Raw genomic sequence first — 25,344 nt, 5'->3', positions numbered from 1 at the left:
CGCGAGCCTCCGCCGTACTACTAGCCTACGGTATCTCTAAAGGGCTAAGCTAAATCGGGGAAACCGCGCGCCTCTAACCTAACCAGGAATCCGACAGGAATCTCTTTTTTTTTTAACCACGAAGAAAAGAGGATCGAGTACAACAACCAGCTGATTTTTCCAGTCCGAGTACATCACAAAATTGCATTTAGTGAAATTCTGAAGCAACAATAATGACCAAACTTCCTATATTCGGTCGTAAGTGTGGTATCATCGGCTTTAGTGCACTTTCGTATCAGTCGCATCGTCCACGACATCCGACCCACCCAAGCCCCAGCCGCACCGGCAAGCGGGGTGTAAAACACCGCTTGGTTCCGTCGGATGGTACGAAAGTGCACTAGCTATCATAATCTTTGGTTAAAGGTCTAGATCTGTATATAGACTATAGCTATCTAAGTTTTTGTTTCTCTTTCAGTTTCTAAAAAGAAAAAATCCTTTTGCAGTTAACTATATTTAACTTGTTAGATCTTTCATAAATTCCAATGAAATGAAAATAACAAAATTGCAGCTGCAGTACCAGGGTGACCAGATTTCACATAATGAAATACGGGACAATTGACAAAAGATCAACAAAGAAGCCCACACAAATTGTTAGACTTGTGAAAAAAAATATTAAGAATTAGAAGGGAAGGTGAACGACATGAATGAAGGAGAAAAAGAAAAGAGATGAATTGAGAAGGAAAGAAAATAAAGGAAAACATAACAAAATAGCAGAAAGTTAGTATAAAAGAAGGATGAAAGAAAGAATAAAAGAGATAAAAAAGTTTTCCGTTATTCTTTGAAATGAATAAAGAAAGAGAAAGAAAGGAAGGGAAGATGGATATGTGAAAGACAAAATAAAGGAGAGAAATAGAGGAAAAAAGGTAAGAAAATGAAAGAGGAAAGAAATAATGAAGGAAAGAAACATGTTTAGTTAATTCTTCGAAAGAAAACAAGAAGGAAGGGAAAGAAAGAATAAGGGGGAAAATAAGGACAAAAATCAAAGAAAGGAACAAAGAGAGAGGGAAGGATGAAGGGAGGAGAAAACAAAAACAGAGAAAATAATGGAAGGAGAGAAAGAACGAAAATAAACAGAGGCAGAGAGAAGGAAGCCAAGGTAATTATAAGGAAATAAGAATAAGGATATTTGATAAAGAAGGAAAGTAAGAGAAAGAAAGAAGGAAAGAAAGAAAGAAAGAAAAATGAACAGAGAGAAAAAAGAAAATGCTTAGGAAAGAAAGAAAAGGGAAAAGTTCAAACTTCAAGTAAACAAAAAAATCCAATCATTTTATAAAAATCATAATTTTATATGGTGTTTTTTAAATGTATTTTAAAAATTTCAAAAAGTAAATGTTTTAGAAATGAATGAAATTTTTCAAATTGAAACATTATTGTCAAACTTAAAAATTAGATGAAACATCGCGGCATCGTACACACCAAGACTCGAAACGAGAGCTGAAACAACTAGATCTAGATTCTAGTTATGAAAACTCAATAAATTGTTCCTCCGATTACATCTCCAAATAATTAATCTGAGAATCCATAGTACAATTATAAGAATATTCCCCTGATTTTATGATTATTTTGGTGGAAAAACTATCATGTGAGATTGTTTGCACCACTGAGAATTTGCTCCGATCCTACATGCCTATATAGCTAGTAGCCTGTCACACACAGGCAGGAGGCCAGTTCGTTTGCAATGTATTGGGTTAGCAAGAAAATCACCGCAGAACTTGCAAAAGTTCTGCGGTGATTTTCGATTTAATTGTTGTCCCTTCTTCGTCATCTGTTGCTTATTTAATAGAAATTCGTCACTTGTAAATGTACATTATTCAGAGCTACCAAGTCTCACGCATTATCCGTGAGACTCAAGCATTTTGGACTCTTGTTCATCCCTCAAATCCATTACGAAAATTTCCTGTTTGATTCTCGACTGCACTTCGGACTGCAAACTGCGGTCGGATACCCCTTTTTTCGTTTGGAAAATCTCAAACAACATTTCCAACCCTGATAAACCCATCTTGGCCAGGTAATCCCCTTGTCTCAATTTCACCACCACGGGCCAGCTAAACGAGCGTTGAGCCAAGGACGAAATGATAAACAACAGCTGTGCTATTACGTAAGACTTGTCTGCCTGTAGAAGGATCTTCGGAATGAAATTATTGTATTCGATATTAATCACGTTTTCAACAAGTATATTACATTCAGACATCCAATACTAGTCCATTTTCAATTTCGAACGAAGAAAATCGACCTCGAAATAAGGAAAGTAAGCGGAATAAGAATTACGGTATGCTTAGCATGCAAGGACCGCGATGCATCCCATATAGTTTCTGTCCGTCCAGCAAGAAAATATGGGATGCATGCCGTTCACTCACGCAATGATACAGTCTTAACGAAAGAAAGGAAGGAAGGAAGGAAGGAAGAGAGAGAGAGAGAAAGAAAGAAAGAAAGAAAGGAAGGAAGAAAAAGTTTCTATCAACGCGTGTATGCACTCACCAGAACTACACACATTGCAATCCATCGTGTGTGGCTCCCTGCTGTGACCGTTGATGCTGGGGTGTGTAACAGGTCAAAATGAACTGTTTATTGAAAATTCATATATTTTCATTACTCTTAATCATTTGTCCGTAAGTAAAAGATGCCTTCACAGGAAGTGCACAGGAATTAGTAAAAAGTAGAAATGTTTATCAATCTTCATGCTTTTTAAAAAGTATGATTCACACTCTTTCTGGGTAAGAGTGATGCTAAATGGTCTTTGGGTCAAAAACATTATGGTCAAGGCTTAGCATCTGTGAATGGAGAGTGATAACTGCATAAAAGGGAGAGAGGATTTTACTCCAATTCACTCCTGCACTGCACCCCATTCATGGGGCAGGCAGAGAGGCTTCTTCATTTTCGGGTCAGAATTATAGGTAAGATATTGTTTTGTCAATTCTGTTAGTTTTGAACAATAGTTTATAAAGTTGGTTAACAATGTATTTTATTTTGTTCGGAATAAGAGGTTAGGTTATATTAAAGTGCTATCTATGCTAGCATAGCATATTTGTCTTATTCTAAGGGGTTTTGTGAATTAAATAATTAATTAGTTATGCATCTGTCTTTGTTACTTCAGATGATTTTTGTGATATTTTATATTAATTACTTGTACTTGTATACTTGATTGTAGTATGTAGTTATAAACATAAAATGTGTTCGGTTCTAATCGTAAAGTAAAACGATTTAGTAAAATGATCTTTAGAGTTGAAGATTTTGGTTCAATTGATTTTGGTTATTGAATTGTAAATTCAATGTTTCAGTTTTGTGTTTTCAGAGTAAAGGGTCACAACGATTGCTTACTATGTGTAATAATTGTTACTTTCCTTTTAAAGGTATTTGACATGACATTCGTGTAGCGGGTGAGGCTATCACGAGAGGAAATATGGTCCTCTAGGCCAGATTGCCAGGGTGAGTGGTTATCATTTATAAACCACTGTATTTCAATGCTAATTTGTTGGCATATTTTAATTGTTGTTTGGTAAATTTCACTTAATGGATGTATTTCATTTATTTGTTGGAAGAGTTATCCGTAACGATGGAGGAACTGAATTTGTGATTAGATGAGTTGAATTCAGGCAATATTGAATAAGTTTTAATGAATGGATATAGACAACATGTTTATCATTTATTATTACTAGTCTACTTGACGTCATATTGATGAATGTTTTATCTTAGAGTCACAAGCAAATATGTGTATATTTCTATTTTGTGCGTTTTTCAAACATATATCATCATTCTAGTTAATTGTTTTATTCTCATTGGTTTTTGCAGGGTTTTTTTTATTTCTTTATCTTTTGTTCCTGTACTTGGAAATTTTGGAATTTTGTATTTAACGACTCATCGATATTAAACGAACCGAAACACAAGGAATGGTGTCGTGTGTCATCTTTCTACATCAGTTTCCGCGTGTTACAGGTGTATTATCTTCGGACCGAGGTCAAGAAACAGGTGTTTCTATACTTAAATTTCATGCTTGAGGGCAATAGGGTTTGTAGTACTGGGAGAAGAGATTTGATGATAAGGGAAACTGCCCAAACTGGGGTATACTGCTCTTCAAAGCAAGATTTTCATCATGCTCTGTCTCACGCAACTATCACAACCTATCCCCATATACATTGTACACAATGTCTGTGATCTCACTCAGATTCACAGAAAATCTCACGCATAGCTGGTCTTTGAACTTGGCATCTCTGATTATTTACTACATTTTTTATTTCAATATTCTGAAATACGGGACAAATAGGCGTCCCGGGAAGGGTTTGTCGGGACGCCGGGACAAAGGAGCAAAATACGGGACAATCCCAGGAAATACGGGACGTCTGGTCACCCTGTGCAGTACCGTACTGGGGCCCAGCATTTCTCAACACCGTCATTAATAGACCTATGAAGATAAAGAGCTACTTTCCGCTAAGCGTTTCATGCACTTATTCAAGAACAAGAAAACAAAAGAACGAAAGAAGCTAGAAGGGGGTTTTGGAGAAGTATTTTTTTTTAATTAGTGGAACTTGGGAAATCTTTCCTATTTGGAACAAATGCTTGATTGTTTTTTTACGCTCAGATTCCATTACAGCTAATCATCATATAACTTGGCTCTTTAATAAATTTGATTCTTTCTGTGATTTTTTTCTGAATAAAAAATAGAATTTGAAAACTGAAAATTTTCTTGCCATATTACTTTCCACCAATAACCACCAATAGAGGGTATACAAAAATATGCCCAAAATTAAAGTTTTGGAGTGCTCTGGTGAATACAAAAACTATTCCCAAGTTACTAATGAAAAATAAAATGGAACTATGGAAATTAGACCCGGGTTCGATTCCCAAATGGTGCGCTAGTGCCCTTTGGTAAGGCATTTGTCCTCATTACCAGGTCCATCGGAGAGGACGTTAAGCTGTTGGTCCACTGGTAGAAAATAATATTTGAATGATTTTTTAAAGTGTGAGTTGTGTACAGAGATGCCAAATTCAAAAGACCAGCTATGCGTGAGATTTTCTGTGAATCTGAGTGAGATCACAGACATTGTGTGCAATGTATATGGGGATAGGCTGTGATAGTTGCGTGAGACAGAGATTTGAGGGGATGAACAAGAGTCCAAAATGCTTGAGTCTCATGCATAATGCGTGAGACTTGGTAGCTCTGTGTGTAGTGTACAGTATCTCTTTCTCTCATTCCTTAGTTTCTACGTACATCACATCATTCCATTACCATTCCAACACCATGCAGCTTCTCGAACAATTATGCTGGGAAAATTTGCTCGAAATTGGCTGGTGCGAAACTGCATAAGCGCCAAGCCCTCTTTGCCAAGATCGAGGACAACATGGGCATAAATTATTTTTTTATAGTGGCATCCCATGGTTAGTGACCCTCTCTAAGTCTACCATGACTCTATGTTCCTTTTTTTATTTGCTGCTCTAAGATTTTCTTCATCAACTGCAGGAATGATTGATGGATAGATGTGGGATGACTTGTTGTGTCTCGTGATTAATTGCCCGGGATAGGAATTGGAAGTTCTGTGCAAGCTCTGTTGCAGTGTGCTTTTGTTTGTCCAAAACAGCCAAAGGGTTGCAGGATGTGATTGATGTTAGGAGGCAATAGAACAATGTGATATGATGGAGATGTGACTTTGTGACTATCATAAAGTAGCAACAGGATCTCTGGTGGGGAGGGAAGAAATGGCATGGTTACTCGGGAACTCCTGGAAAATACATTTCCGTTGCTCCATGATCCTCCATCCACTATCAGTAATCTTGCACAAAGTGCTGCAGGAGGCTTCACTCATTTAACTTTCAATGACTGATCCGCACTAAACTGTTTCGGTGGTATAGTACAGAAAAATAATAATAATATTCCACATTTATGTAGCTCTTAATACATCGGAACAGATATATTATTACCCTAGTCATCCGATCCTTGCATGCCCGCATACAATATATACAGATGGTCTTTCAGCAGTCTCTGATTAACTTTCAAAGTTTTTATTAGTCTTTTCCATGATACAGTCTCTCAAGATTTTTGTGGAGATCACTTTACTAAGACCTGTAAGAGGTCATTAAGCGATCATTGAAAGATCACTTAAAGACCAGGAAAGTCCATGGAAAGAATTCTGAAAGATAAAAAAGATCACTGAAAGGCCATTAAAAGATCTAAGACAAGGAGCATCAATCAGTCTTTCAGAATTCTTTGAGGGGTCTTTGGGAGCCATTCCACATAGATAACAAATGTCAGTGATCTTGGAGACTGCTGTAAGACCTAGCCAATTTTTGGTCTTTCAAAGGTCCTTCGAAGTTCTTCTGTGGAATTGGGGTCTTACGAATGCCATCTACTAAACTCACTCTTTGAACTGTTACCTGCTAAAATCAGGTGGTGTTTCCTCCTTAACTTTCATTACATATGCTAGCCCCCAAAATATTCTTTTAATAGTAGGATGAATTTTAATTGTTGAATAAGAAACTATTTAATATTTGTCTTCTACAGTTGGAACTTACTGTATGAGAGGTACTGACACTGTCTACAAATGTCTTGATACGGCTTTAAAACATGGATATCGTCTTATAGGTAAGACACATGAATTTTGAAAGATATTCAGTATTTTAACAAAACTTAAAGCATTGATTAATTTAACTCAATATTATTTTTAGAACATACTCTTCATCCTATTCAATCTTTTTTTTTTCAAATGAATTTTCTTTTATTTTTTTACAGTTATAATTGGTGTATTGGAGAAACAAAAGTTGCTTTTTTTCCTGACAAAAACATTAAAATAAAAGTGATATCCCTAAAAGTAGCTTGATATTGCTATGAACACATTTCAGGGAACATGATTTTTTTTATAAGATATGCTGCAAAAATGCACTTGGTTTAGTTGTTTGCTCAACATAGACACAAAACATTAAAATGTAAACAATGAAATCAAATTGTCTTGCCACCTGCTCTTTTGCAATTCAGTTTTTATTCAAGAATCTTCACCTTTAACCGTTGTGACGTATAACTACGAGTGACTAGACAGTTGACAGTACTCAAAACAAAAAGACTCGGTGACGCAGAATTTCCAGTTATCATACGATGCATCAAGTACACCATCAAGCATGCGACCTAGCATACCATCGAGCATACCATCGAGCATGTTCAATCTGTAGCATAAAAATATAAACAAACAATAATAAGCATCTGTATATATGCAATTACATTTTACAATTATGTACTTGCATGAGATAAATAAATAGTCTAAGTATTGCACAAATTAATTGTGACGTTTGAATCTTGCATAAATAAATATTCTGGTTTTCTGTAACAAATTTACCTTTTATGTTTTGTCAATGACTGTGTTCAAAGAACCTTGAATAAACTTTGCTATATGTGATTAAACAAAACCTTGACTTTGTCTCATGTGTTCTTTATATAAACTATGATACTTAAATCAATATAACCTTGCCTCTAAACGACTTTCATACTCTGAGGCATTAATAACTAGCAATAACTTTATTCAATCCAATAACCACGCTTTCATTTCACCTATGTGTTATTTGCAATTATCAGGGCTTTCAAATGCACCAAAACTGGCTTTAATGCCTTATTTCCAAACTTATAAATGTACTTTATCTATTTCAACAACTTAGAACCAAACGCAGCTAACAAAGAACACTTGTTTGACATTCCATTTCGTTTACAACTCTAAACATGAATAGCCTACTATGCACTGTGTGCGAGATTACCACACAGTACCGTACCGATATGCTATTACGCAACGCTCTTCATGTGCATGTCCAATTACCTATCAGTGTACAATGTCAATATACGTTTATCACACGTGTATTCTATACGTGAACTCCAAACACTTTCACCAAAGTTATGAGCTAAATTAACAACAAATTAATTATCGTCGAGAGTTAATTTTGGTCTCATATATTCAGTTATGCATTACATTAAGGAAATATTAAGGTCATTTTACTTACAACATTGGACTTGTACCGATTATCTTGACTTCTACTGTAAAGTCACGACGGGCTGAACTTTAAATCTTTGTCGATCTTGTCAAGGCAAATTTCCAGCGCCCTCTATCAACCCAGATATATAATGCTAGAACTCAATTAGCATCTCTGACGTCATGTTAAATATTTCAAAGAAAAAATACACTTTCTAAATCTTACACACCGGCCCCTTAAATGCGTAGACACAACGGAGCATTTATCAACCTTTCTTTTACAATTGAATTTTACACTATCTTGCTTCCCTTTAAATCACTTGAAGTGACTGGTAAAAAATTGTATGTACCTGAATATAAATAACATGCACTATTTGCTTACGTACACGTAGTTGTCTTCGACAACAATTGAAATCGACAACCCTTCTCAATATGGCAGTCTAGAAAATAATTCAATTCAAACTTTAACTGCCTGTGACCTAGAGACATTCAGTTTATGCTCAAGAATATAATGCATTGCTTTCTTCCTGCAATCAACTATAAAACATTGTCACTTTAAAACATAAATTAATATAGTATGTCCTATCATTTTTCAAACATTGTGTTACCTATTACACAATATCATACCTTTTTCTGGGTCTTCACAGACTGAAATTAAATTCTAGCTGAGCATACAGTATATACACAAAATATAAATCGAACGTAATGCATCTTCAATGCTTACAACTCTTTGAATATTTCCAAGTATTGTCTTTTCCTGCAAAACACTTGAATTGAGCTGGAGTTATAAAACTTAAAACTGAACCTGTTTTTTGTCCTCTCTTAATCAGCAATAATAATATCAAACTCTTTGTATCAAATCTGACACCTTTGTAAGAATACAGTCTTGTTTGAATAACATACTTTATCAACTGTGATCATCAAATATGCCTTTTAGATCACAAAATGCACAAAAAATACCTCCTGAGGATGAGATATATATATATACTAGTTTAACTAGTCTCTATCAAGTTGAAATGTCCCTTTTACATGTATATAGTCTTTCTTCAATCTGCAATTTAATAAACATTTTAATGAATTTCAGAACTTATTATGTCCATCATCTTGAAATTCAAAGTCCTTCATGTTGTCGTCAACTTTCAAACTTTCATGTTGTAACTCATGATTCATGATAGTCTTGTTTCAAGTCTTGAATGTTTCTAAACTTTCCATTCTTTAAGAATTTCCTGCTGCTTTGCTGAATGTCGTCGTGATAAACTGCTTGAAAATGTCCTCCTCGCTAACAGTCATTTATCGCGAAACAATGAGAATGATTGGTTTCAAATTCTTAAACATTCCTTTGTGCATTTCAACACAATTCTTGATTACTGATGCAAATTCCATTTCCTTGATTAGCAATTCCTACTTTTGCTTTGCCATCAAATTATCAAATTATAAATTTTACACTGGTACTACACTAATATTCTTGTTTTGTTCAATAAGAGCAAATCAATATAAAGAATTTTTAAAACAGATTTGGCAAATAAACCTCATATATGAATTTACTTCTTATCCATATACCAAAACCATATTCCGCATAAATTGCTTGCTAAATGCACTTTGACCAGAGAAATTGGAGTTTAGACACTGCCATTTTAACTCGCTCACTGATTTTGAACTTTCTGCTATTTCCAAAATACAATTTCTATACTCGTCCTTTTGGATCTCACTGCTACCTTTTACAATTTCATCACAATGAGAAATATATCTTTGTAGTGCCTTAAATTTAAATCTTTTCTATAACAAAATACATGTGCATCATATAATTTAAATGACCAAACATGTACATTACAGATTCAACCATATCCCTTTTCTGAATTTTGATATACAATGTGCGGTGTGAAACTATCAACTCCAAAATACATGTAGCCAAAGAAAGTTTTACCAGTTGACACTCTAGGCAGATTGGCCAGGTCCGGCACCTGTGGAACCTTGTCAGGTAATATTTCTTTACTATGCTTGGCAAGGTCCGGCCCCCGTGGAACCTTGTCATGTAATGCTTCTTCATTACGCTTTGCCACACAATCACTAATAACTTGTGGACTTATGACTAAATAGTGAGGTAAGTACAATGAGGGTGTATCTTCTACTTGTTCTGTCTTATTAACTTTCATTACAGAGTCATTACTTAGCATATGTTTTATGTCCACTTGGTATTTCTTCTGAAGTGTATCATCTTTCGGTACTCTCTTGGGTGACGATTGCAAATGCTGTTCTGTGGTCAAAATGTCGTCTGGTAGATTTGGCGTTTTCTTCTCTAATGACGTTGGCGATAGGTTGTGAACTCCATCCTTTTCACCACTACTCTCCTGGAAAGCTGACGCATTACTAACATTGACAGACGAAACTTTGTCCTTCTGAAGAACTTCTGAGCCTTCATTTTTCCTGAAACTCTGAAGTCTGTCATCCTCCAGGTTGATGTCGCTACCAACAAAGCTTGTAGTAGCTGTGTGTATGTCTTCTGGCATCTTGGGTTGAACAGGACCACTTACTGCCCATCCTAATTTGGTTCTTACAGCATATGGTCCATCCTTGGATGCTCTAACTTCTATGGGTATCAATGCTTCAGGCACATCTTGCCCGATCAAAAGTCCAACTTCATGTTGTCTGACGATAGGAATGTTGATTCCTTCTAGGTGGTTCCATCCTCTGGTGTCTTCCATCTTGGCGATATGAGATTCTTTGACGTTGATTGACTCTCTTGTATATACACGTGGTAACTTCACTATTTCTGTATCTTTACCTGTGTCTACTATAAGGCTAACAACTGATGTATCTACTGTGCTGTTAGATCTTCCAAGTGTTGATAGATTTAGACTTTGCTTCCTTTCCACTGCATTAAGTTGTCTGGATAGGGCTGCTGTACAAAACGTGCTGGTAGAACCAGTGTCTAGGAGTGCGTAAGTTTCAACAGACTTGCTCTCGTCGTGTGCCCTTACCCTAACTGGAACGATGGGAAGTACACACCTACCGGCCCCTGTGACCGATTTATCAATGAAGCTATTCTGAGCCATTTGGATTTCATCAAATGGTGTTTGAGTGGAAGATGATCTCAAATGTTTATTTGGTTGAGGCTGATTCTCTATCTCTTGATGCGGAGTACCTCTTACAGGTGATGAGCTTTCTTGAGTTACGTGGAGGAACTTTGTATGTTTTCTCTGACATCCTGGAACTGAGCAAGTTCTGTTCAACTTGCAAACTCTGCTGGTGTGACCTTGTTGCAAGCAATTGAAACATAAGTCTGTTTTCTTGTGCAAATTTAAATCTCTCATCAGGTGTCAGGGACTTAAAGCTGTCACAGCCAAACAAGGTATGGTCTTGATGACACTTGAAGCACTTCTTGGGCTTAGGAAAGCTTGAATTATCAGTGACTGCTGTAGAGTAGCTGCTCTTGGAATGTTGCTTATTGAAGCTTGGCTTAGATGCTGATCTTTGAGAAGTCGCAGTCAGCTCACCAAAGACTGGATCGTTAACTTCTTCGGCGGCATCAGATACAAATTTCACCATGTCAGCGATATCTGGAGAGCGACCTCTTTGTCTAATGTCTCTCACTACTTTCAACCATCTAGCCTTGAGATGAAATGGGAGTCTTTCTGCCAGTTTGACCAGCTCTCTGTTACTGCTGATCTCCTTTGTTAGATTCAATGCCTTAAGGGTCTCAAGACATACCTGCAATTCATCAGCAAACTTGCGTAGTCCAGTTCTATCATTTGCATGAAGTGCTGAACCATTAGTTAGCTTTTCGATCCACGCTTCTCCTATCTTAAATCTACTGCCAAAGCGTTCTCTCAGTAATTCTCTGGCGCGTTGATATCCTAGCACTGGATCCATTACCATACAACACTGTATGATGTTCTTGACATCCCCTTCACAGCACTGATACAACTTCATAAGCTTTGTCCCTCTGTCTAGTGTAGACGAGCCTATCAAATTATCAAAACATGCCATGAACTCATGATAGTGTAAAGGGTTTCCGTTAAACTTCATGATTTCCACATTTGACAGGCTTATTGCTTCCAACAAACGATGCTGTGTTTGCTGATACTGATACAAATCTTGGTTGTGCTGCGGGTATGGCATTGTGTCTTCCAAATTCTCCTTCTGTACATTGTTGCCGTGCTCGCTGGCCTGAATCTGTGGCTGAACGGGCTGCTGCTGTTGACCAAGTTGTTCACTTGTGGGTTCTATCTTAATGTCGAGTTGACTGGGATGCTGATCATATTGTTCATATACAGCCTCTTCTGCTGCTGCAACTTTGAGCTTAGTTTCTAACATAAACTGTGCCTTCCTTTGCTGTAGTTGAAATTCTTGAAGCTCTAACTCTTGCTGTCCCTTTAAGGATGCTAGCTCTGCTGCCAGGGCTGCCTTCCTGGCCTTCGTATTTATCCTTGATGACGCTGTTGAACTCTTACCACCTTGACTGGCTGAGTCCTCGGGCTTGATACTTTCAGATGATCCACTCATGGCTGACTTACGGTGACGACTGTTCTTGACGGTGACGACTGTTCTTACGGTGACGACAATGTTATTGAACTTTTTGTGACGTATAACTACGAGTGACTAGACAGTTGACAGTACTCAAAACAAAAAGACTCGGTGACGCAGAATTTCCAGTTATCATACGATGCATCAAGTACACCATCAAGCATGCGACCTAGCATACCATCGAGCATACCATCGAGCATGTTCAATCTGTAGCATAAAAATATAAACAAACAATAATAAGCATCTGTATATATGCAATTACATTTTACAATTATGTACTTGCATGAGATAAATAAATAGTCTAAGTATTGCACAAATTAATTGTGACGTTTGAATCTTGCATAAATAAATATTCTGGTTTTCTGTAACAAATTTACCTTTTATGTTTTGTCAATGACTGTGTTCAAAGAACCTTGAATAAACTTTGCTATATGTGATTAAACAAAACCTTGACTTTGTCTCATGTGTTCTTTATATAAACTATGATACTTAAATCAATATAACCTTGCCTCTAAACGACTTTCATACTCTGAGGCATTAATAACTAGCAATAACTTTATTCAATCCAATAACCACGCTTTCATTTCACCTATGTGTTATTTGCAATTATCAGGGCTTTCAAATGCACCAAAACTGGCTTTAATGCCTTATTTCCAAACTTATAAATGTACTTTATCTATTTCAACAACTTAGAACCAAACGCAGCTAACAAAGAACACTTGTTTGACATTCCATTTCATTTTACAACTCTAAACATGAATAGCCTACTATGCACTGTGTGCGAGATTACCACACAGTACCGTACCGATATGCTATTACGCAACGCTCTTCATGTGCATGTCCAATTACCTATCAGTGTACAATGTCAATATACGTTTATCACACGTGTATTCTATACGTGAACTCCAAACACTTTCACCAAAGTTATGAGCTAAATTAACAACAAATTAATTATCGTCGAGAGTTAATTTTGGTCTCATATATTCAGTTATGCATTACATTAAGGAAATATTAAGGTCATTTTACTTACAACATTGGACTTGTACCGATTATCTTGAATTCTACTGTAAAGTCACGACGGGCTGAACTTTAAATCTTTGTCGATCTTGTCAAGGCAAATTTCCAGCGCCCTCTATCAACCCAGATATATAATGCTAGAACTCAATTAGCATCTCTGACGTCATGTTAAATATTTCAAAGAAAAAATACACTTTCTAAATCTTACAACCGTGTCGATTAAAGTTAAATAAATACCAAGTCAAATGCATGAAGAAATAAAGATTACTCTTTTTAGGACAGTGTTCATCTAGAGCAAATTATACATGATTACATGGTTCATAGGCATGCACTCACAGAGTGTTATGTCAAGAAGTGTTTGGTTTAGTCTGTGCCATACCTTCTTTTGTCTCCTGTTATTCCTCTCCCAATGTGAAGTGTATTGAATTTTCTTCATGGCGAATCATCAAAAGTTTTCTTTGGCCGTATGTTAGAATTTTTTGTTCATGAGAATTAATTGGTGGAAATTAATGAATTATTGATTCTTCCAACCCTCTTGTTTTCATGAATTGAAATACAGACACGGCTGCTGTCTACAGAAATGAAGAAGACATCGGTAATGCTTTGAAAGAGCTTCTCCCAAAATATGGACTTGAGAGATCTGATATCTACATCACAAGTAAACTTGGTGAGTGGGATCATGAAACAGAAGGGTTGTCAGTCAGTCTGCAGGTCGTTATGCTAATGAGCAAGGTTTATCCAAATCCCCTCATGGCTGAATTCACCTCCCTGCAAAATCTTGTGAATTATGAGACTTTCTTTCTCAAAGAATTTTAACATTTTATCTTCAAGAAATATTGAATATTTTTGTACCTAATGAAAGAGTAAATGGTTCTCTTTTATATACTGATCATTTCTGTTGAATGAAATATTCTGATAAGTGAATTTCACGCCTGAAAATACGCCTTAAAACAGAATTTTCTTCCGCTGTTTTCTCTTGCAAATTGTGCATAACTTTTTATTTTGAAACCAAATATTATTTATATCAGCAGGAAGCTCAAACCAGCCCTCTCACGTCCCTGCTCAAACTCTGTACTGTCTTTCTCACAATGTCGCTCTTGATATGTGGCATCTTTTAGATGGGTCAAGAACCAGCTTTTCCCATCAAGATGCAAGACAAGATTTCTGAAAATTCTGACTTCTGATTGGCTGGGTATTAGATTTCTGAACAACAGGAACGGGTATTTTGAAGAGGTTACCTCATGGTGAGTATGATCTTGGAGAGAACCCAGCATGGAAACCATTGGAATTTGGGTGGGTGCATGGTCTCTGACCAATCAGAGTGCAGTATTTGTGTTTTCAAGCTGCTAAATGTACTTGGCCAATCAAAAGCTGGATGCTGCGCAGCTGACCCATCTAAAATGCCACTTCTTATAAATTCTATGTCATATCAGACTAAAGCTTAGATCTTCAGCTTTATCATAATCTAAAAATCATTTAGGCCCAAACAGAATTTAAGTTTCAAAACAACTTTTGTCGGATGAAAATAATTGTGTTTGATCCAAAGTTTCACCTGTTACAAAATCTTTTTAAAAATCCAGAAACATGACTTGAAAGAATGATTTATTTTCCTGTATAAATATACCCAAAACATAAAATTTTGTCTCTATTTAAAGCAGCAAGCTGAATAAAAAGAGGTGTTTTGTCCACACCATGCTAATCATATATGCAAAAACTCCTAATCATGAATCACTTGGATAAAGAGAAGCTAGTTTTTGAGGACCTGCCTACTGACTGTTGTGTTCTTCGTTATTTAAATTATGTCATATTAATTTTGATTGCTAGAGAGTTTGAGAGACATGTGGGCAATTCCACAGGTTGGTGGACATGAGCTTAAAAATTCAAATTCAATATTTTCTTGAATTTTTTAATACTTTAAGTCCTTCATACATGATAGTTTCAGGAACAAGAAATAAAAAGTTTATTTTCATATGTATACTTTGGAAAAAAAATGGTCAAAAGTTGTGTCTTCCATTTTGTACCAAAATACAAGAAAAATAGTGAAAAATTAAATATGCCTTATTACCATTTTGTTATTGCAACAACATACCACTTTATATATTTCTGAAGTTTAGAAGGGTCAAATTACTTAAAATATACAACAGCTTTTCAAGTAAATTTGTAGTACTCATTCAAAACTAAATATTGCAACCTGTTGAGGTGATGTAACGTGAGTAACCGAAAAAAATGACTTTGTTTTCTGAGAGAAAAATTCTTCACAGTTAATTGGTGGGATTTTAAATTCTCTTCCTTCAAACAATCTTTGACACAGTGATGACTATCAAAATCATTAAAAAGTACAATTTTTTTATAAAAATGATGAAGAAAAACTGTAACGTGAGTAACTTTGTAACGTGAGTAACCATCATGTAATGTGAGTAACCAGTAAAAATTATTCAGTTAGGTAACATTTTCTGTGGGATGTCAAGTTTTAAGTCTCATGGTGAGTTGTGAAGTTATTTTTGATTAATTAAAAGCAAAATGAGGGTACACCTCTTTGATGTGACTCTTGTTCATCAAAATATCAGTAGTCATACAATCACACAAAAAAATGAATATTAGTAGAAGTATTCACAATGCGAGAGTGCATTAGTAAGGCTTGGTTTTGATTAACCAAACTTTCGAGTGTTCGAAGAATGTTCGAACAACACATTGAATGCCCTTTATACCTTTAACCCTATCTAGACCGGGGTATTTTGGGAGTTGATATGGCCCGGGGGGGGGGGGGGGTGGGGGCCTCCCAGGCCCTTCTTGAGATCTCGGCCATTGGCCGCACGATCACGCCGAAAATTTGCGTGCAGGTTGTCTTGGACATAATCTACAATACTATACAGTAATTTATTTCATGCAAATTGGTACTAAGCGATTATGCTAATTTATGCATAATTAGTAAGCGAAATCATACTTTCCCTCCTAAACCCTAATAAAGCTCCAATTGTTCCAATTTTTGGTATAAAATCTCTTTTTGATGTTCCTAGCAATGAATTTTACACACATTATTGAATTTTTAATGACACGTGTGTTGCTAACCATACATGGACAAAATGTAACGTGAGTAACCGTAACGTGAGTAACCACATTATCTGCACCCCAAGTAAAAACCATGTGTCCTTTATTTTTTTAATTATATACAAAGTTTGTCTCCCTAATATACTTCTTTGAAATGGATATAATCAACTTTCATAAAAGCCTTGCATGAGGAGACTTTTCACTTATGTCGACTTTTCATTTAATGCATGTCCAAATCATGTAACGTGAGTAACCGACACATTCCAAAGATTTGCCAGGAGCATAATAAAATTTCCCAAGTTTTGTTTTTATACAAAGGATAGTCAGACTGTGTAATTTGTTGTGATAAAAAGATGTTCAGTTCCTATCAATAATAATGGAGTTACAGGTCCAAGTATGAGTCAAGGTGTCTCCAAATGTAACGTGAGTAACCGTGGAATAGCCCATGTGCAGATCCAGCCAGATTAGACTCATTAATCTTGAGAGGCCAACTATTGTGCAGAAACAATATGGGCCCCAAGAATGGTATTGTCTTCAACCTAGCTAGATCCACCACTGATAAGAACATCCATAGGGGTTGATCAAGGGGGAAGTTTGCATTCAAAACAATTATATACATCATGAAAATGTTTGCTTCATTTCAAAAATAAAGAAATGTATCGAAAAGAGTGGGGGATTTATCTATTTCTATTATATGATAGAAGTGGGACATGACAGCCAGGTTGATTTCGGGTAATCAATCAAGTCACCATTTATTGATCGGACGAACAGTCAAATTCCCAGCTGAAGATGCCAACTCAAGTTGACGCTCTTTTTATAACACTCACTGGCATATACAGTATGATAAAATAAAGCATTATGCCTTTGTGTAATATGTTAAACAACAGAATTGAGTGGTCTTGTGGGTTGATAAAGACATTAGAAAAAATCATGTATATTTTAGTCAGGGGCTTTCACATTTGTAGGGATTTTTTAAAGATTAATTGTTACATTATTGGCAACCAGTCTCTGAATTTAGAAAAGCTAGAACCGAAAGGTTAGGGGCTTTTGGTTTGATAAAGACATGAAAAAGGTAATTTTTAGTCAGGGGTTTTTAGTCATTATTGTTGTAAAAACTGGGGATTTTTGAAGCTTAATTGTTACATTATTGGCAACAGTCACTAAATCTAGAAAAGCCAGCACCGAATAATCTTACGAGTCTTTCAGGTTGATAAAGGTATGAAAAAGTGATATTTTAGTCAGGGCTTTCCTGTTATTGATGTAAGAAATTTTTCAGATGTTTTAAAGATTAATTATTGTTACATTATTGGCACCCAGTTACTAAATTTTGAAAAGTCAGAAACAAATGATCATAGACTTGTAGGTTAAAAAATAATTATTTTTGTCTGGGGCTTTAATATTAATGATGTAAGAATTAAAATTTTGGGGATTTTTTTTCGTTATTACTATTGACAACCAGTCACTAAATTTAAAAACTTTTTTTGTATTTGACAATCTATTTGTAGCTCCAGCTGACCAAGGCGAGAAGGCATATGATGCATGTCTGCTTTCATTACAAAAGCTTCAGATGGAGTATCTTGATCTCTATCTCATACACTGGCCGGGAACTCAAAAACTTAAACCACATGATCCTAAAAATACAGAGAATAGACAAGTCACCTGGAAAGTATTGGAGAGGCTGCACAGGGAAGGTAAATGATGGAAATGAAATCCAATTCGCTATACATTTTTCAATTAATTTTGGTTGTTACATCAGTGTACTTAGCATAAATGTTTATTCATTGTGTATTTTCAGTGTGTATTCTAACTTGGTGGCCTGTTATTATAAGCTGTGCTTTCTCCGAGGTCACCAAACAATCATTTGTTTTTATTATTATTTTTTGAGTGTACATTGATTGGATAATGATTTATCTTATGTACCCCTGCAATTGTATTGTAACTGATGATGCATGAAATAAATGAATTGAATTAAATTAGATTTAATTAATCTATTGAAGAGAGCACTATGATTGATGTGATGTAATGAATAAGATAAATAAATTTTCATCCTTTATTTGATTTTCTGAGCCTGTGATGTTTTGTTTGAAATATTCTCAGTTCATTTAATGTTAAAAGTAAGTTTTTAGACTTTGAAAAGTTATTTTTGTGTTAAGATAAAAACAATAGCTGTTTACAGAAATATCATTTTTGTCTCACCTGCATAGCAGAGTGATACTATAGGCGGCATCGTCAACATCAAATCTTAACCTGAGGTTAAGTTTTTGAAATGACATCATAACTTAGAAAGTATATGGACCTAGTTCATGAAACTTGGCCATAAGGTTAATCAAGTATTACTAAACATCCTAATATAGTTTCATGTCACATGACCAAGCCAGGTCAAAGGTCATTTAGGGTCAATCAACTTAGACCATGTTGGGGGAATCAACATCAAAATCTTAACCTGAGGTTAAGTTTTTGAAATGTCATCATAACTTAGAAAATATATGGACCTAGTTCATTAAACTTGGACATAAGCTCAATCATGTATCACCAAACATCCTGCATGAGTTTCATGTCACATGACCAAGGTCAAAGGTCATTTAGGGTCAATGAACTTTGGCCGATTTAGGGGTTTCTGTTGAATTACAATAAAACTTTAAAAGTTTTTTGATCTGATTCATGAAACTTGGACATGATAGTAATCAAGTATCACTGAACATCCTGTGCAAGTTTCAGGTCACATGATCAAGGTCAAAGGTCATTTAGGGTCAATGAACTTTGGCCGAATTGGGGGTATTTGTTGAATTACCATCATAACTTTGAAAGTGTGTTGGTCTAGTTCATAAAACTTGGACATAAGAGTAATCAAGTATCACTGAACATCCTGTGCGCATTTTAGGTCACATGACCAAGGTCAAAGGTCAATGAACTTTGGCCATAATGGGGTATCTGTTGAATTACCATCATAACTTTGCAAGTTTATTGATCTGACTTTTGAAACTTGGACATAAGAGTAATTAAGTATCACTGAATATCCTGTGCAAGTTTCAGGTCACATGATCAAGGTCAAAGGTCATGTGAGGTCAATGAATTTTGGCCACATTGGGGGCATTTGTTGAATTACCATCCTATCTCTGTAAGTGTATTGGTCTAGTTCATAAAACGTGGAAATAAGAGTAACCAAGTATCACTGAACATCTTGTGCAAGTTATAGTAGTTTTCAAAGTCAGCAATGCTGCTATGTTGAATCGTGTGATGCAGGTGAGACCAAGGAGATATCACCTCTATCTCTCTATCTCCTTGGTGAGACGGCCAGAGGCATTCCACTTGTTTTTGTAATAGTCAATTTTATCATCTTCTGCTTCAATTGGGAGACCGCGAGTCCTTCATCTTTATGTGAATTAAATGCCTGTATTACTCATTATTGACATTTATATGTAGGAAAGTGTAAACAAATTGGAATTTCCAACTACCTAGTCAAACATATGGAAGAGCTCATGAAGTATGCGGAAATTCAACCAGCTGTTAACCAGGTATGTCCTTGATTGTTTCTTTTCTTTTCTGGAATTTCAGAAACCCATTTTGAAGTATCGTCTGGGTTTCAGGAGAGCATTTCATCAATTTTTGTCACCTGACAATTGTCAGATCTGACAACTTTCCTTGAGTTTTATTCACTGACAAGCAGAGGTGTCTGGCCGTTACTATGGAAACTGTCAGAAAAGAAAGATTTATCAATATCTGATAAGTCCTCTCATGAAGCACTCCCCTAATATTTAAAGGTAAATGCTAGTTTTGGTAATGATATCAAAATGAGTTCGTACAGAATCCAATAAAATGACCACCAAAGTGTCTGTTTGTATAAATAAAACACATGTGCCAAAGAATTCTGAAAGAAATTGTGTAATTGCTGAGAAATCAGCAAATAAGCACAGGATTCGGGTAGAGCGTCGGGCCTCTAAGCAATAATTATGCATTGTCCCACGTGCGCTTATCTGTGTTGGGGATCTTCGGTGTGAACATTTTTCAATGCAGATTTTAAGATTTCACAAAGTTCAGTTAATGTAACTGTACCAGATCTATATTCTCGATGATGTACTGACAATTAAGCCTTGTCTTACAGACTTTCTCATGAAATCAGTGTTTACTGCAACTACTGGAATTTCTCTTTAATTCGAAGTTATTTCGAACTCGTAAGATATTAGGAGTTTCTTATTTTGATTTATGGATATTAAAGTAAACAAATTGTAGACTCGGATATGATTATAATACTTGGATTTATCTTGCACCTTTTCAAGAGGATAAATAGCCCATTTTGGATACATAACGTGAGTTGATATAGGTGCTCTTTGAGATGCTTATTTGATAGGTCAAGTGATGTAATGCGAGGAGTTTGTTCTCAATGATGAGTTTCTTAATATTTATTAAATTATATTGAAGTTCTCCTAAAGTAAATTGTTTATCTTTTTTACCCTCAGAGTGAATATCATCCTCTGTATTTGATTAAAGATGTTGTGCAATATTGTCAGAAAAATGGGATAGATTTCCAGTCATACTCAACACTTTATAGAGGGGAGGTGAGTATCTACATCGATAGTGGTTAGATGGTCTGACTGGGTCTTTCCACGATACCGAGGGCCCACGAGGCTGAGGATTACTTTTGTCTACATCAAAATTATTTTTTGCTTTTCGTAATCATATAAACCCTGCCTTTGGCTTCAAAGCATGTCCCAAAGGTGCATAGTTTACTACTACATGGTTAAAATGATATGGGCATTTTCTAGAGTGATTATGTCAGTTTACATTGAAGATCAGGATAATTTGCAGAATTTTTTTTTATGAGACAAACATATGTGACATGCACCTCATGGGCCCTCCTCAGTCTGACAGTCAGTCTAAAAATCAAGAGGTGAAGTGCTTGTCTTTGCCCATTAAAAATATTTAAATTGAAATGCTAATAGGCAGTGTTAGGCACGTTGCATTTCATCATTACCATCATCATCGTTAAATTTGATGTTTCCCATGTTTAGAGGAAGTTAAATAATGATTCTTTTTCTCTGTTATATAGCCATTAATGCAATGGAACTATGACTCTGAGCACTTTCACAAATAATTACAACTATGTTTCCATGGAATCCTTGATTGTGATTGGATGTTGAGCCCTGTTACCATGGTAGTTGTCAAAATGACAAAGCTACAATAGTTGCATCTCTAATGACACTATAAGACCATTGTAAAATGTGCATAAAGTGGCCTCCATCTTATACTGTTTACAATTTACACTGCAAAAACTCCAGACAGGTGTTGATTGACCATCATCAGTCGTTGGATTGGTTAGGGTATGCACTTTCTCCACCACCTTGGGGATATTCCAACAAGAGTTTCTTCATTGATTTCTCGTTGTCAGAGGGCTAAAACCAGGAAAGAGGACTCGATGTACAACATTTTGTTTTTCCCATTTTCGATATTTAGCTAAAATCATAACACACAAGATTTATCATGTCTACGCCTAAAAAAAAGATGTGAATGACTTTTTTATTTAAAGTTGTGTCAACAAATGGCCCAAGATGGAAACTGACATATCATTTTTTTTTTCATATATATCCCATAGATCCTTTTGATTTAAACAAATGATAATGACAACTGACCATTTAGAGTTAAAGATTTAGAATGTAATTGTAAATTATTTTTTTTAGCATGTTACTGGGTCTGTTAATAGAATTGACTTGACTTGTTGGCATTTATCAAGTTTATGTTAGACACCTTTATTAAATGTGGAACTATAGTAATTACAGATAAGAATGAATAGAATGCAAGCCAAGGTTACCTGGTCCTTTCCAAAACTTTCATAATTTTTTTCTTGTGGAGATTCCTTTTGAATCTTTACTACTTTCTATTCATCCTCTGATATTGTAACATGTCATGAAGAAAAAGATATGACCTGGCTTTGATATGCGAGACCAAAATCCCAGTCATCTTTATTATCATCATTGTATCATCTCTCCTATCTTTTCAGCTTCTGAACCATCCTTCTGTAGTGTCCATCGCAGATAGGATACAACGTAAGCCTTGTCAAGTCCTCCTCAAATGGGCGATGCAGGATGGCATAGGTAAATAGTATGTTATACATACAATGCATACAGTTAGCTTGTGTGAGTAGAAGCAATGGATATACTGTGAGCACAGAGTTTGATCCCCAAATGCAGGCCTAAATGTGCATTGTTTATCTTATACAAATTCCCTATCTGACTTGAACAAGACATTTGGAGAGTAAAAATAAATCACTAACATGGGATTACACTCCACAACACCTAGGACCTGCATACAATTTACAGTTATAGTAGCTTGCTCATAAGAAATTCCCACCAGTTGTCGCTTCCTGGCAACCAAGAAGTCTCATTCTCGCTGTAAAAATCCTTCTTTTTCTTCAGTTTACATAGTTTGGACAATATGTTCTCATTTTGTCTTGCCTGCATAGCAGAGCGAGTCCTCAGCCACATGATCAGGTCAAATGTCATTTAAAATGTAGATTTATTAAATTCTTCAATCCAACAAGTGAAACACCACAGGCAGTCTGGCCTGCATACATGTGTTTCAATATCGCAGCAGCACTGACTTTGAAAACAACTATAGAATAATTATTCACAAAAAACACCATTCATATGATAATAAAATACTATGTACATTAACCTTAATAGATGAAAGCAATCACAGTTGACCCTTTTATTACACTATAAGAGAAGACCTGATTGTAATGCAAAAGAACTTTTTATGTCACTTTTTTGGGGCTACAAATGGTAGAACAGAGTGCAGTACTTGTGAACACAGCACTTAGGGATGATTACATGGGACCCAGTGCAATTACTCCTTTAATCTTTAGTATGCATTTTTGAACTAAATTCGAAAATTTCATGAAATTTGCATGTGTTTTGATGGACAAATATGATTTCCCATAAAATTATTGAAGTATTTCTATGGACACAGGCAATTACCAGTGCCGTGTTTTTGTTATCTATTCGTCTAGCAATTTTGACTTACTGAAGAGAGCAATTTTCATGGTTAGTTTTCTTTGTTTAATCTAACCAATATTGTTTTCTTGTCTTCCTCATGTCAGGTGTAATACCCATGTCTACTAAACCTGATCATATCATTGATAACTGTGATGTATTTGACTGGTCTCTGTCAGATGAGGATATGATTGCATTACATAGCTTCAATGAAACAAAGAAATGCGCCTGGGATCCTGTTGATATTATATGACAATACAGACATTCTCATGTACAGTATCGATTCCTTTTTAGAGATGGAGGAAGAATTATTTCCATGTTCAAAGGAAAAGAAATTTAATTTGCAAGCTTTTTGCGGAGTCTTGTGGTCTGGTGGATCTGATTCTCACCCTTGCAACTAAGGGCCGTGGGTTCAAATCCCAGCAAAAGTGTGATTTCCTTCAGCAAGAACTTATGCACTTTGCACTCAACAAAGGGGCTTGTGTCGTCACATCGGGATGTTGCGTCGGGTCGGGCAATCACGTACACCCAGTTTAACCGGCCATTCAGGAAGTTTGTTATAATTTTCACAAAACATTGGTTAAACTGGACCCTACTTCTCGGAATATAGGGTGCCCTTTTCTGGAATGGTTGGGTTTACGCCTCCGCCCGAACGGAAGCGACAACCTGATGTGATGACACAAGCCCAACCATAAATACTAACAGGTTAGGTGAATGGGTACCCAGTAGTCAGGATTGATTTCTTGAATGCACCAAGGGCCTTTAGCAGCTGGACATTAAGTCAGGGTATAGTGCACCATTTACCATTGGTAACTAGATAATGTGCTCCTCATAAATGCTATTATTATTATCAAGCTTGCTGATGTAGCTTTATTAACAGACCTTATAGTTTTTAAGGCCATGTGCCCATTACCTTTGCCTGCACAATGTATTTTGTCCTGTTTTCCATTGAATTATACAACTATAAATGTTTGTTTGAGTTTATAATATCAAGTCCAACAGCTTAGTTGTGAGTCTTTGTTGTTCAAAACTTTAACAGACTTCATAAATATCACTGCCTGTATACCCATAATTTCATATTAGTTTCTCTCGTCACTGATGCATGTTTATTTGATTTATTAATCATCCGTCATACATGTAGGATGGATAGCCCTTTTAGCAAGCTGATTTACAAAGGGGTTCACTATATTTACTGAATATGTCTGTGTCTGTATACTATGCTGGGTTTTCATTAAAACCTCGATGAACTATCTGAGAAAAAAATATCTTGATATTGTTTATCTGAATAAACAAAAATATGTTTAAACTTTCAGAAGAGAGGCTAGCAAATTACATAATTGATTTTATGACATAAATGAGACATATACCCTTTTTAGACAGGCTAAAATTTCCTTAACCCCGTACTATTGGTGGGGCTAAATGGCAATTTAGCCCCACCTATAGTACGGGGTTAAGCTTAGCCCACTTTCGTTTTACACAGCGTTTTTGCAAAGTGGGCTAACCCCACCTATAGTACGGGATTATTTGGCCCTGCAAAAAAGCAGGGTTATCCCACCAATTGCGGTGCTAAGAGCAATAGTACGGGGTTAAGATCGCATGTGTAAAACGAAAGTGGGCTAAGCTTTACCCCGTACTATAGGTGGGGATAAATGGCAATTTGGCCCTACCTATAGTACGGGGTTGAGGAAATTGTAGCGTGTGTAAAAAGTGTACGAGTGAAGCACTTGTACTACGAATGATCGACAATAACCACTAGTCCGGGGTTAGCGAGTTTCGTGTGTAAAAAGCAA

General features: G+C 35.9%; 1 protein-coding gene and 2 long non-coding RNA genes across 7 annotated transcripts; 2 read left to right on the top strand and 1 right to left on the bottom strand.

Annotated features, from left to right (window-relative positions):
• Positions 1–3: 3 nt before the first annotated feature.
• LOC121418561 (glyoxal reductase-like) lies at positions 4–24,945 on the top strand. 4 transcript variants are annotated; one of them, XM_041612494.1, is made up of 8 exons: positions 6–363; positions 6,533–6,613; positions 14,080–14,187; positions 18,074–18,259; positions 19,992–20,083; positions 21,026–21,124; positions 22,564–22,657; positions 23,662–24,942. In XM_041612494.1, exons 1-8 carry the CDS (start codon positions 213–215, stop codon positions 23,805–23,807), a joined length of 957 nt encoding a protein of 318 aa, XP_041468428.1. In that variant the 5' UTR covers positions 6–212; the 3' UTR covers positions 23,808–24,942. The 4 variants fall into 4 exon arrangements, with proteins under 4 accessions (XP_041468429.1, XP_041468428.1, XP_041468431.1 ...); XM_041612497.1 differs by having other exon boundaries at positions 9–168; positions 23,662–24,941; XM_041612496.1 differs by having other exon boundaries at positions 9–237; positions 23,662–24,940.
• Positions 2,796–3,965, top strand: LOC121418563. Of its 2 annotated transcripts, XR_005970475.1 has the most exons (3): positions 2,796–2,933; positions 3,390–3,465; positions 3,829–3,965. It is a non-coding gene; the product is annotated as an uncharacterized LOC121418563 (long non-coding RNA). The 2 variants fall into 2 exon arrangements; XR_005970474.1 differs by lacking the exon at positions 3,829–3,965 and having other exon boundaries at positions 3,390–3,668.
• Positions 7,117–8,040, bottom strand: LOC121418564. The gene is made up of 2 exons (XR_005970476.1): positions 8,011–8,040; positions 7,117–7,188 (listed from the first exon to the last, which is right to left on the bottom strand). It is a non-coding gene; the product is annotated as an uncharacterized LOC121418564 (long non-coding RNA).
• Positions 24,946–25,344: the final 399 nt, after the last annotated feature.

The sequence above is a fragment of the Lytechinus variegatus genome, chromosome 7 (assembly GCF_018143015.1).
Source record: "Lytechinus variegatus isolate NC3 chromosome 7, Lvar_3.0, whole genome shotgun sequence".
Taxonomy (NCBI): domain Eukaryota; kingdom Metazoa; phylum Echinodermata; class Echinoidea; order Temnopleuroida; family Toxopneustidae; genus Lytechinus; species Lytechinus variegatus.
Note: the sequence above shows the minus strand (reverse complement) of the source record. Positions and strands in the feature narration are given on the sequence as shown.